Source organism: Acomys russatus, chromosome 7, assembly GCF_903995435.1.
Source record: "Acomys russatus chromosome 7, mAcoRus1.1, whole genome shotgun sequence".
In the NCBI taxonomy this organism is placed as follows: Eukaryota; Metazoa; Chordata; class Mammalia; order Rodentia; family Muridae; genus Acomys; species Acomys russatus.
In genome coordinates this window covers 54,496,516-54,510,084 of record NC_067143.1, presented here as the reverse complement: position 1 = coordinate 54,510,084, position 13,569 = coordinate 54,496,516, and the positions used below count along the sequence as shown (strand labels likewise).

At 41.1% G+C, this 13,569-nt stretch overlaps 2 protein-coding genes across 2 annotated transcripts; both read right to left on the bottom strand.

Moving 5' to 3' along the window:
* Positions 1 to 2,168: 2,168 nt before the first annotated feature.
* On the bottom strand, positions 2,169 to 3,113 carry LOC127191978 (olfactory receptor 52B4-like). Its single transcript, XM_051149331.1, has one exon. It carries the CDS (start codon positions 3,111 to 3,113, stop codon positions 2,169 to 2,171), a length of 945 nt encoding a protein of 314 aa, XP_051005288.1.
* Positions 3,114 to 6,196: 3,083 nt separating this feature from the next.
* Positions 6,197 to 7,141, bottom strand: LOC127192149 (olfactory receptor 52B4-like). The gene has a single exon (XM_051149470.1). The coding sequence runs from the start codon at positions 7,139 to 7,141 to the stop codon at positions 6,197 to 6,199; it is 945 nt and encodes a 314-aa protein (XP_051005427.1).
* Positions 7,142 to 13,569: the final 6,428 nt, after the last annotated feature.

Genomic DNA, 13,569 nt, shown 5'->3' with positions numbered 1-13,569 from the left:
ATGGCTCAGTGGTTAAGAACAGTGGTTGTTCTTCCAGAGGACCCAGGTTCAGTTCCCAGCACCCACACGCCAGCTCACAACTGTCTGTAACTCCTGTTCCAGGGGATCCGACACCCTCACACAGACATACATGCAGTCAGAACACCAATGTACATAATATAAAAATACATAATTTTAATGTTATTGTATGAGAATTTAAAAGTCAGCCTGCAGGTAAAATGGTGATTACTGGAGGCTGTGAGAGAATATGAATAAACAGGATGGATTTGACCAGTGCATGCTTTATCCATGTATTGAAACGGCACATTGAGCACCATTAAAATGTATAGTAAGTGAGTATTTAAAAAAAAAACCAAATTGTTAAAAACTAGAAGATGATAATATGAGTAATTTGTGCTCATAAATTTAACAGTTTAAATGTTAGCATCAATTCATTGAAAACAATAAACTCAAAGCTTAGCAAGAAAAAAACCAATCATTTTAATTTCCTTTAAATATGAAAAAAATCAATTTGTACTTTACAGGTGCCAGGAAAGTACATTTTCAGGTCATGGAGTTCAACTAGAAAATTTTATGAAACAATTAAAAAATAGTTAATACCAAATGTACAGAGTTTCATCTTCTGCGCATTAAAAATAATCATAGAAGTTGATGTTTTAGGCATAAAAGTAATTCCATCTAACTTTACTGAGATAGGTATAGTCTAGAAGAGTGGGTAGAATAAAATACAACTTACTTATATGCATACTGGAAAACATATTTAGATAATAGCATTAATGAAAATGTCTATAAGAAAAAGTAGGTGACATTTATAATGATTTTTTTTCTATTATATCACCCGACACGAGGTGAGTGACAACTTTCCAAGAAGAGAGAGGGTTGTCAACGCTGTTGCTACTTCATGTTAAGATGTGGAATGTGATTTACTGTCAACTTTTTAGCCACCTGTGTAGTTCTTGTCTGCTCGATCTGGGATCTGAGGACCTGGAGAACGGGGTGGACTGCTGTCTGGTGCAGTAGACAACCTTACCTCAGTTTCAGTGCACTTTATTATACACGAATGTAACAAAGAAAAACTATGTGTAACAAAGAAAACAACCAAGGAAGGTTGTTTGAGTTCAGAAAAACATGTAGATAAATGCTAATAAGCACATACTAAATATTAACAGAGCACCCTCCCCCCAGAACTTTCTCAAGACAGACTACTTTAAACACAACTGCCTGGCATCCAACAAGAATAAACAAATCTTATAAACTGAACGGAAATGTTTGTCACAGGAGGCATGAAATCACATCCAAGAACAATCCAGGGAACAAAATGCACCTGAGGTAAAAAGGCCCTCTGCCTTTCTTCCTGGACCCTCTGTCACAGTTCCCCAAGACACTGCTCACCATGGGTCATTCTTTTGACCCTGTTCCAACAATTGACCATTGAATACATCATGTGATTGTCTCAGTGGCGTACATTGTCATCAATACAGGGGGAAAATGTGACAGCAGTGTGACACAAAGAGAGAGAAGACAATAAACAAATAATTAAGATACAACATTTTCAAGATATTTTACTGTAGTGGGCAATAACAAGAGGGATGGCAAGGCAGAGAGAGAGAAAGTCAGTAGATTTAGAATGATACAGAGATGAGAGAGAGAGACGGAGAGACTGTGCTATATAGGATTGGGGTACCAAAGATTTTTATCTTCTCTCCATTCCTTTTTTTTTGAATAACAGTATATTTGAATATAAAATGAGCCTGTGAGAAATAAAACTGTGTATTAGAGGAGGACAAAGAAAAAAGCACATAGAGGAATGTTCAAAATAGATCAAAAAATGGGAATTAGTTTGGTACATGAGCAATCGAACACTCATCTACAGTTCTCTGCCTGAATACATATCTATGGGTTATAAACTAGAACTTGGATCTAAAAGATGAATGTAGTTCTCAGACTCTGAATATGAAGAAAAATCACTGATCTCCAAGTATGCCAATGTCATTACTGTATGGGATCTTGAAAAGCATATCAAAACTCCATTAATGAAGTTTATCCAGAAAGACAATCATCCAGATAAATAGCTTGGCTCAACATCCCTCACCTACCAGGGCTTTTAGAGCTCACCTAACACATGATTAGAATGTTGAGGATATGCGAGTTTGGTCTCTGCCTGAAAGTCATATTACCTTCAGAAACAAGGCATGAGTCACTAGGTCTCGAATTTGTTTGGTCTTGACACCATAAATGATGGGATTCAGCATTGGTGGTGCCAGGATGCAGACATTGGCAAGTAGGACATGGACATCGCTTGAGATCTGATGTCCAAACTGATGGGAGAGGGTTGAGAAGATCCCAGGCCCATAAAAGAGCATGAGGACACAAACATGGGACCCACAAGTATTAAGAGCTTTGTGGCGAGCATCTTGGGATGTAAGGCGGAAGATAGCACAGAGAATCAGCATATAAGAAATAAATATTAGCACAACATCTAAAGTTACTGTTGATATTAAAACAAAAAATCCATACCAGATATTTACCTGAAGGTCATTACAAGCATACTTGGACAGGCCAGTGTGCTCACAAGCTGTATGTGGAAGAATGTTGCTTCTGCAAAAAGTCAGTTTTTTCAGAAGAAATATTATGGGGAAAATTGTACCATAGCTTCTCAGGAAGATGGCAACTCCAATTTTCCCTATCAGGGAGTTTGTGAGAATAGTGGTGTACCTCAGGGGGTAGCAAATGGCAATGTAACGGTCAAATGCCATCACCAGCAAGATCCCTGACTCAGAGATGTAGGTGGAATGGATGAAGAAGAGTTGAGTGATGCAGCGATCCAGGGAGATCTCCCCAGCGTGGAACCAGAAGATGGCCAAGGCCTGGGGAACTGTGGATGTGGAGAGGACAATGTCTGCTCCTGCCAGCATGCAGAGGAAGAGGAACATGGGTCCATGGAGACTAGGCCTTGTGAGGATAATGAAGATGAGCAGGCTGTTCCCAAGCAGGGCAGTGATGTAGGAGATGAAGAAGGGAATGGAAATCCACACATGCTGATCCTCTAGGCCGGGGATGCCCAGCAAATGAAAAAATGTGTAACTAATACTAGTGTGGTTTACAGTATCCATACCTGACGCAGATGACCTTTCACAGAGAACTGAAATCTCATATTGTGTTCCAAGGTACTTTCTGATGATACCACAGTCTTATAGTACTTCCTACTTGTTTTTCACTGCTGATGTGCCTAAAACTATATCAGATAAACAGTAAATAAGATATGGTCTGCATCTTTGAAGAGAAGAATATTACATCCAGGTAGAGTTTTACATGGTTAACTGAAATAATATGCTAGCTAAACCTATTAGTGCACAATAAGAAATTATGGGACCACAATGGGGGCGGGGGGAGTACTTTGATCTGCTAAACTAAAGTATCTAAATTGACCCAGGTCCTGTAGTGCACAACAGCCACCACAAGTCAGTCAGCAGCACATAAACACTAAAAACATATGCACCCTGAGGGAAGTCAGACCTCCATGGAGTGGCAAATCTTCAGAGAGACATAAAAATGCTAGAGGGGGCCAAACCCAGCTGTGTGCATCACCCTCCTGAACAAAAAAAAAAAAAAAAAAAAAAAAAAACAGCAGGAGAAGGAGATGTGAATGAAGCCAAATCATTGCATGTAAGTAGGAAGAAGAGCTAGGCAAAGCTTCCAGAAGTCAGAAGGTGCCTGGTGCTTTTGGATAACGAAACAGAAAAATCTTAGTTAAGGTATTTTTCACTTCCTCTGATCTCAGTTGATTTTTGAATTTTGTTTTTCATTGTGTGCTTCCAGAATCTAGCATGTAAAAATACTGAGTGAGGGAAAACAGGGGGTGGGATATTTATAGTAGTTGGGGCCTACACCCTACACAGGTCTTAGGAAGGACTCAGCAGTCTTGGGCACATAAGATCCAGAGAGTCTCTTCCACAGCCTTTCCTTCTCCTCCTCCAGTCATCACTCAGCCCTCTATACTAGAGTCTCTTGCAGTTATGGTTACACACTTTTCTCTGCCTATTGATTTCAGACAAACACCCTCATATTCTGGGACACCTGCCTTAGATCCAGCACCCTCTACTCTTGGGATACATACCAGTTCTGCAAGAAAATAACCCCACACCACTAAGTAACTCGCCTGCCTCCACAGCACTTCTTATACCATAGAATGATATAAATTCACATAAGACTCAATGCTACAGGGAACAGAGGTTTCCTGTGCATTTGCTTAATGACCCCAAGGGAAGCTATCTGCATCCTTGGAGCTCCCTGACTGACTGTCAGGCAGCTTGACAGAGTGGAGAGTCTCCCTTACCCAGGAGTTGTTATCATTTCATAACCTTGGCAGGGACCTTGTGAATCTGGCTAGTTAGGGGTGCCTCCTGAGACTTGTGACTTTCCTGAGATTATAAACTTTGTTTAATCCCTGAGTCTTTTTTAACATATTTTATGTACATCAATACTGTCTTCATGAACACCAGAAGAGGGCATCAGACTCCCAGTAGAGATGGTTGTGAGCCACCATGTGGTTGCTGGGAATTGAACTCAGGACCTCTGGAAGAGCAGCTAGTGCTCTTAACTGCTGAGCCATCTCTCCAGCCCCCAATCCCTGAGTCTTAACAGCCTCCCTCTAAGATGAAATATTGCAATTCAGGGACAATTAATATGTAACAAAAGTCTACTTTTATTTTCATGAATATGGCAATATCAGCTCTCAATTGGCCAATATTTCAATGGTTTAGATTCTCTCAATTTTGTACAGCTAATTTTTCTGTCTCAGTGTTTATGACATTTTTCTTATTGGTGGGATGTATAAAGCAATGCTAGTTGATTACTAATCTCAGAATCTTAAATGTTCCTTTGGAATACTTACAAAAATTATATAATACATATTTTTGCACTTGTATCTATATTGGCTATTATGCCACTTATTATCTTCCTACTATTCAGATATCTACTTTAACATTCTGTCATGTTTTATAAGTTAATAAATATTACATTCCATTTTTATTAATTTTTCAGCTATATGCATGCCCGTATAAATATGCACATGTGGCACAGGTGTGTGCAAGTCCCTATGGAGGCCAGAGGTAACAGTTCACTTGGAGTCAGAACCACATGCAGATGTGAGGTATATGAAATAGGTGCTGAGAACTGAACTCGGGTCCTGTGCAACAGAGCAGCTCATCTCCCCAGCCCCATTAGCAACTGTTTTCAACTAAGCTATTTTACTCTCTTAGTGTCCTGCTTACATATTTGAAAACCAGAAACATGGAGTTTGGGCATGAAAGTGAAAAGGTATTGGCTCCACACAGTGCAGCCAGCTACTTCACAGGGGCAGCCTTTCCTGTTGTGAACCCTGAGTCAGTCTCGGGTACTTGGGTTTGCTCCTCTTGCTCCTTCTTAGCACCTGAGCTCAGCCCTTTGCACAGTTCTTAAAGTACAGTCTTTCCTCGGCTTCTCAGCCTTCATCCTCCCAGGCTACACAACTTTTCTGTAGATTTTTTCGGTGTTTTGCTGCTGGTGGTAAAGGAATATAGAAAAGAGATAAGGACCAAAACTCACTGGATTTCATTACAACTTATTTCCAGGCACGTGTAGTGTTAAATATGTTCTCTGTGAAGACTAGAGAGCGTGGCATCCATTTCACAATGTTGTTCTGCAAAATGTAAACCACAGAGTTCACAGTCCCTGGCTACACACATGTGCACACTCTAAGTAAGGTTTAATATAAATAGAAATGAGTGCAGAGCCAGGAGTCATTGATGTAGGATTAACTAGACTGAAGAACATGAAGGAATGAAATGGTCTATGTGATTGTCTAGGAACGTCATAAGTGTCTCAGAGCTTGAGAAACTCTGTGGAACAAATTCCAAGAATTCACTTCATCTAGTTCCGGAACTCATGCAAGTGCCAGGGGTACATGGTGTCCAGAAAGAACCCTGGCTTCCCCAGGACCCGCACAGAAGGTGCTTTGATCAGTGCAAAATCTGAAGCATGGCACTGTCCTCACGGGTTGTCACCAACCAGAGAGTAAGTTCCACAGCATTCCCCGTAAAGTTTTTCCGGTGCAGTTCTCACCGAGCTATGTGTCCGCTATCCCATCCCATCCACCAGCTCCAAAGACCACTCAACAGATAACTGTAGATTCCAAAACTGAGTTCTTGACCCAAATTCACTTATGTCTTGTAAACAGGACATGAACCACCTGCTCCTGGATTTGCTTGGTCTTGATTCCATAAATGATGGGGTTCAACATAGGTGGGGCCAGAATGCAGACATTCGCCAGCAGGATGTGGACATGAGGTGGAATGTGGCGCCCAAACCTCTGAGTAAGTGTTGTGAAGATCCCAGGCCCATAGAAGAGGATAATGATGCAGACATGGGAGCCACATGTGTTGAGAGCTTTGTGGCGAGCATCCTGGGAAGACATGCGGAAGATGGCACGGAGGATCAGCACGTAGGAAACAAAAATTAACATAACATCTAAGACCACTGTAGATATTAGGACTGAAAACCCATACCAAATGTTTATTCGGATGCTGTTACATGCATATTTAGCCAAGCCTATATGTTCACAATAGGTATGTGGAATAATATTGTTTTTGCAGAAAGTCAACCTTTTCAGAAGAAATATTATAGGAAAAATTGTGCCATAGCTTCTCAGGAAGATGGCCACTCCAATTTTCCCTATCAGGGAGTTTGTGAGAATAGTGGTGTACCTCAGGGGGTAGCAAATGGCAATGTAACGGTCAAATGCCATCACCAGCAAGATCCCTGACTCAGAGATGAAGGTGGAATGGATGAAGAAGAGCTGAGTGATGCAGCGATCCAGGGAGATCTCCCCAGCGTGGAACCAGAAGATGGCCAAGGCCTGGGGAACTGTGGATGTGGAGAGGACAATGTCTGCTCCTGCCAGCATGCAGAGGAAGAGGAACATGGGTCCATGGAGACTAGGCCTTGTGAGGATAATGAAGATGAGCAGGCTGTTCCCAAGCAGGGCAGTGACATAGGAGATGAAGAAGGGGATGGAAAACCACGTGTGCAGGTCTTCTAGGCCAGGGATGCCCAGCAGGTGGAAGACTGTGTGACTTACAACCGTGTGGTTTAAGGTAGTCATACCCAGAAAAACCCTGTAGATACCAAACCTCCGATTCACAGAGCTGGAAGGAAATATTTCCTTTAAGTTTTGTTGATATCAATGGGAGCTTTTGTTGTCTTCCACGCCTTCCATCTTCATTGAATATGTAAATAAGGAACACACAAAGACTAAAGATGACCTATGCTCCAATAAGTAACAACCACATAGAATTATCTCCAACTAATCAAAAATGACTAGTGCCAACATTCTTTTATAAGCCTCAGTTACAAAGAATCAAGCACACACAGGGTGAGTCATTTATGCCTGGGGAACTTGACCTTGAATGTTGGTAGTAAATTATAAAGTGAATAAATAGTAAAAGAGAGGAGAGGCAGTGTAAGTTAACACACAGCAATGCACAATATGGTTCTGAAATATTTCCAGTCCAAAGCAACCAGGAACTATAGCATTTGTTTTCCTTTTGGTAAAGATTCTTGAGGAATTTCTCTCTCATTCTCTCTCTCTCTCTCTCTGTCTCTCTCTCTGTCTCTCTCTCTCTCTCTGTCTCTCTCTCTCTCTCTCTCTCTCTCTCTCTCTCTCTCTGTCTCTCTCTCTCTCTCTCTCTCTCACACACACACACACACACACACACACACACACACACACACACACACGTGTGTTCTCTAGAATATTAACTGACTGTAGACACTAGACAATAAAAGGGCAGTGATATTCCAGGAATACAATGTGTCTCAATGTCAACACAAGAACAAAGGAATTTATCGCATTTATTATGCATCACTTGACTCCAGGGCTGCCCACTTTTGTATTCTTTGTCCAGGGGGCTGACATGCAAGGGATCTCCCTGCTTTGTACTTAAAGAAAGTCACCAGAGAATATCTTACAAAATATCACAAATGAGTAACTGACACAAATAAGATTTCAAAGACCTTTCACTTCACTGCTTTGTTCATTTATAAAGATGGACCGGAGACTTTTTTTAGATTTTTTTGCTTTTAATTTTTGAGATTATAATTACAGAATTTCTGCCCTCCCTTTATTTCCACCAGATTCTTCCATACCTCTTCCCTTACCCTCTTTCAAAATCATATTCTTTTTCATTAATTACTATTACATACATATATATTCCTAAATATAACCTACTCAGTCTGTATAATGTTACTTATATGTACATTTTCAGGACTATTTGTTTTGGGGTAACCAATTGGTGTGCTCTTCCCTGATGAAGATTATTTCTTCCACTCTCTGCATCCTTTAGTTGCCTGTAGTATATTTTTTTTCATGAAGAAGAGACTCTAGAAGAAAGTGTGACCTGGCCCATGGGCCTGAGATGAGGTTCTCTGTCCTCCCTATGGAACCCAGCCTCTGAAGACTCATATTAGAAAGACAGTCAGTATTTCAGGTATAGGGTAGATTAAAGTTTTTACTATTTGAAACAGGTGATTGTATCATTTCCGAGGTTATTTTCCTCTATTTGTTAGCTTAATATTTCAGTGAGCATCTTTTGAGCAATGACTGGTTATTATTCTTTTGTTTTGTTTTGTCTTGTGGGGCATCATGCTCCATATTCAGAAACAGGCTTTATGGTTAGAGGAAAGAGTGGACAAGCAAGCCAATAATCTTTGCGAAAGCCCTGGATGGGACAGGCTCAAAAACATCTTCTGAGAAGAAAGCCAAATTCATCCTACAGTCATAAAGATGAAGAAATTGAACAGAACATCTGAAAATACTAAAGGATATCAATAAATTGCTACCTCAGCAGCTGCTATATAGCATATGCTCATTAAAATTGTTTTTCCATTCCTACTCCTACTCTTCAGCCCACGGTTTTTTGTTGTTGTTGTTGTTGTTGTTTTCTTGAGAGGAAAACCAGTTCTCACTCTTCTTCTCCACCTGACAAGCTGTCCTGGCTGTCAAAGCCAAGCCCCAGGCAAGTAACTCTGCCCTGTAAGCTCGCAGAGGTCTTTTCACAATCAGAGACAGTCTGCAGTCTGTGTCGGAATGTCTTGTTTTCTCTCCCCATTCTCCTTATTAGAACCTCTGCCATGCCCCAAATTGTTTCTCTTGGCATTCGCAAAGTTCCCTCTAGCCCGTGTGCTCCCAGATTACTTCCCAGAGCCTTGCTTCCATACCTGCTATCAGGGATCCAGGCCATAGCTCTCAGCTTTAAATTTATTAATATATACCTTGTTGCTTCTTGACGTCCTGTCACCTCTGCCACATGTGACCCAACAGCAGACTCATTCTTACCTTAATTCTACAGCCAGTCCACACAGATTTCTAATTACCAAGCCACACGCAGAGACTTCAGGAACACACAGGTCTGTGGCAGATTCAGCTGACTGGGTGTCAGTGCTTTATCCTCTTTCATGAGAGCCCTTGAGGGAGGCCTTACTCCATGATCTCCTGGGGCTGAGCTGTGCTGCACAACCAGTCCTCTCTCCAAAGTGCTGAGTCTCATAACACAGCACCTATCTCTCCATTCTCTTCTCTTCTTTATAGTTTTTCCTCAAGATGGTGTCCTGCAAAAGCCTCCTCTGTCTGCCTTCACAACTAAGATACTTAAATAAACGTCAAACCCAACTTTTTTTTTTTTTTTTTTTTTTGCCTTTTTTGCTTTTTTGAGACAGGGTCTTTCTGTGTAGCCTTGACTGTCCTGAACTCACAGCAATCTGCCTGCCTCTGCCTCCCAGCTGCAGGGATTAAAGGCGTTGTGCACCACCACCACCTGGCCAAACCAACATTTAACACAAACAAAGAGCAGGTGCTATTTATCAATGATCTGTGGTTTTTATTATCTCTGTGTGTGTGTGTGTGTGTGTGTGTGTGTGTGTGTGTGTGTGTGTAATGTATACACATATGTATGTGCATACTAATATGTGAACTAAGGCCAAGGGACGCTGCCAAGTGCCCTACTGTATCACTTTCTGCCTTGTTCCTTTGGGATGGGGTCTCTCACTGACCCTGAAATTAAGCTGGTGGTAAGCAAGCCCAGGTGACCCTGCTGTCTCTTTCCCTGAGATTGTTGGCATTACAGACACTCGTGACCACACTCATCTTTTATATCCAGGTGGTGGGATCCAAACACTGGTCTTCATGCTTGCACAGCAAGGGCTCTGACCCACTGAGCCATCTCTGAAATCCCCAAAGTTTCCTTCTTCTTGAAAAGGATTGTGTTAAAAGGATATTCACCCTCATAGTAGTGAACAGTAATATAGAGCTCTGTGACCTGTGCATTGCTCATTAATAGGGCATGCAAGCTGTGATTGTTCAGGACATGGATGTATTTGTCTTTGTTTTTAATTATTTATTTTATTTCATTTTTTTATTTCAAGTTCATAGCTGGTTTTCGTGCCATTGGTTCCCATGAAGCCCAGGGCACAGTGTTGGATCCCCTGGAAGTGGTGTTAACAGATGCTTGTGAGCTGCCATGGGGGTGCTGGGAATCAAACCATAATCCTCTGCAAAAGAGCTATTAAGCACTGAAACATCTCTCCAGGCCCCTTGACACATTTCTTCTCATTGCTTTGTCTCCTTTGGCTGTTTCATTGTCCCTTCATCTAGTGATGTGGCTAAGCATAGCTTTGTCCGCTTTTATCCTCTGTTTACATAGCCTATGATAGACAACTGAGCAAGAGACAGGGGGAGACAGGTGATACTGACAGCCACCATGACACAGAAGCTGACAGTCATGGAGACAATGGTCTTTGCTGTTACAGAACAGGTTCCACCATATTCTCACACACATAGATCATAAGTCTTGCTCCTATCTGCTTCCTCCCTCTTCTCCCCTCTCCAACTGCCTGTTCTTCCTCCAAATAGGTCGGCTGCTGCTTTCATGTTCTCACTAGCAGAATATTAGTTGAGGGCAACATGCATGTTATGATGTATATATTTAAATCTAGATTATGAACACAGTTGTCTTCCCCTAAAGAGGGAAAATTTTAATCTTTCTCCTTTAGGCCCCCTCACAGTGCCCAATTTACCTTAATGCAACTTACTAATTTATGGATTTATTCAAATCTAGATTCCACATTTTGATTTTTTTTTTTCATTTTGTTTATCAGACAACATTCTCCTCTGTGTTTCCTTGGATGTCTGGCCTCACTTTATAGAGCAGGCTGGCCTCAGACTCATAGAGATCCACCTGCCTCTGCCTCTCCTAGTTCTGGGATTACCTGGCTGACAGGTGTCTTTCTTTACATCCTACACTTGCCCTGGGCTTATTATTCCATATGCACATGAACTATTTATTTACTAAAAACATGAGTAATTAAATGAGTGAACTTAAAATATGAATGCCATATCCCAGACTACTACACCCATAGTATATATCAGCATAGATGGATAAAACAAGATATTCCAGGACAAAGTCAAATGTGTATACTATCTAGCCACAACTCCAGGCCTATAAAAGGTACTAGAAGAAAAGATCTAGCAGAAAAGGAGGCTAACCACATGCATGAAAATACAAATATTTAACTTACACAAGCAAAAATAAAAAAGAGAAGTACACACACACAAACACACTACCATCACCAATGACAACAATAAAAGAAATGAACAACCATTGGTCATTAATGTCTCTCAACAATGGACTCAATTCCCCAATGAAAAGACACAGACTAACAAAATAGATGCAAAAACAGGATCATCCTTCTGGTTTTATGTTGAGGTCTTTAATCCACTTGGACTTGAGTTTTGTGCATGGTGACAAATAAGGGCCTAATTGCATTTTTCTAAATGTAGACATATAGTTATACCAGCATCATTTATTGAAGATGCTATCATCATCATCATCAAAGATAGGTATCACTTCAAGCGTAAAGGGTTGAAAAGATATTTCCAAGCAAATGGACCCAAGAAACTCTCTGTGTAACAAAATAGACTTCCAATCAAAATTAATCAAGAGATAGGGAAGGACACTTCATCCTCATCAAAGGAAAAAAAAATCCACCAAAATGAGGTCTCAGTTCCAGAACAGGAGACAATTTCCTGAACAGAACACCAATAGCTCAGGTGCTAAGATCGACAATTAACAAATGAGACCTCATGAATTGGAAAAGCTTCCAAAAGGCAAAAGGACAAAACATCAGCCTACAGAATGGAAAAATGTTTTCACCAACTCCATGTCTGACAGAAGGTTAATTTCCAAAATATAGAAAGAACTCAGGAAACTAGATGTCAACAAACCAAACAAGCCAATTTAAAATTGAAGTACAGATCTCAACAGAGGATTCTCAACAGAGCAATCTCAAATAGCCTAGAACAGAGGGTCCACAGCTGGAGGCAATGACTTCCTTTTCCCTGAATCCAGTAGGGCATTAAGAGTGGGGATCTGGACCGCCTCCCGCACCCTTCCCTGGCTTCCAATACTTTAAAATGTCACCTCAGAAGAGTCGCCCTGACCACTCTGAGAGTAAACAAGAAGGCCCCTATCAGCAGGAAAAGGACTCACTAAGAAACTCACGACTACTGCCCTAATTTTGGACTTGCAACATCTAGAGTGTGAGGACTAAATTTTGTTATTGAAGCTACACAAGCTACAGCTGTTTTTGCTGTAGCAATGTGAGCTGACTCTGACTCAATAAGTATCACTAACAAATACTAGTTGTGATTCTTGGTTCTTGCAAATAAAAATATATCTTTATGCTACAGGGTTCTATTGTTTGAAAAGAACCTTACCTGTAACAAAAGAAAGGCCATCCATAATTTCACGAACTTCTACAGTGTATGCTCTATCGTACATATCTCTCTCTCTCTCTCTCTCTCTCTCTCTCTCTCTCTCTCTCTCTCTCTCTCTCTCTCTGCTTCCTGACTGTGCCCACAACATGACTAGCTCCTGACACTCCCTCTGCCACAGCTAAAGCTGCTCTTACTACCATGATAAACTACATAAAACCATGAGCTGACTTCATAGCCCAGCCTAGCCTTGAACTTGAGATACCCTTGCTTCAGCCTTCCAAGTGATAGGCCACCTTGCCAAGTTGGGCTCTACATGTCTCGGAAGAGGGGGTAGAAAGATTCTAAGTGCCAGACTACCAGGAAGTCTGCAGTGAAAATAGTCTCTTATAGAGATGGCCACATACAAATCTATTCAATGGAAAAACGATAACATCTTCAACAAATGGTGCTGGTCTAACTGGATGTCTATATGTAGAAAAATGCCATTAGACCCATATATGTTGTCATGCAAAAAACTCAAGTCCAAGTGGATTAAAGACCTCAACATAAAACCAGAGACATTAAATCGGTTAGAGGAAAAAGTACGGAAGAGCCTGGAACACATTGGCACAGGAGACAACTTCCTGAACAGAACGCCATAGCCCAGGCCATAAGGTCAACAATTAACAAATGAGACTTCATGAGGCTGAGAGGCTGAGGAGACACTGTCAACAGAACAAACTGACAGCCTACAGACTGGGAAAAGATCTTCACCAACCCTA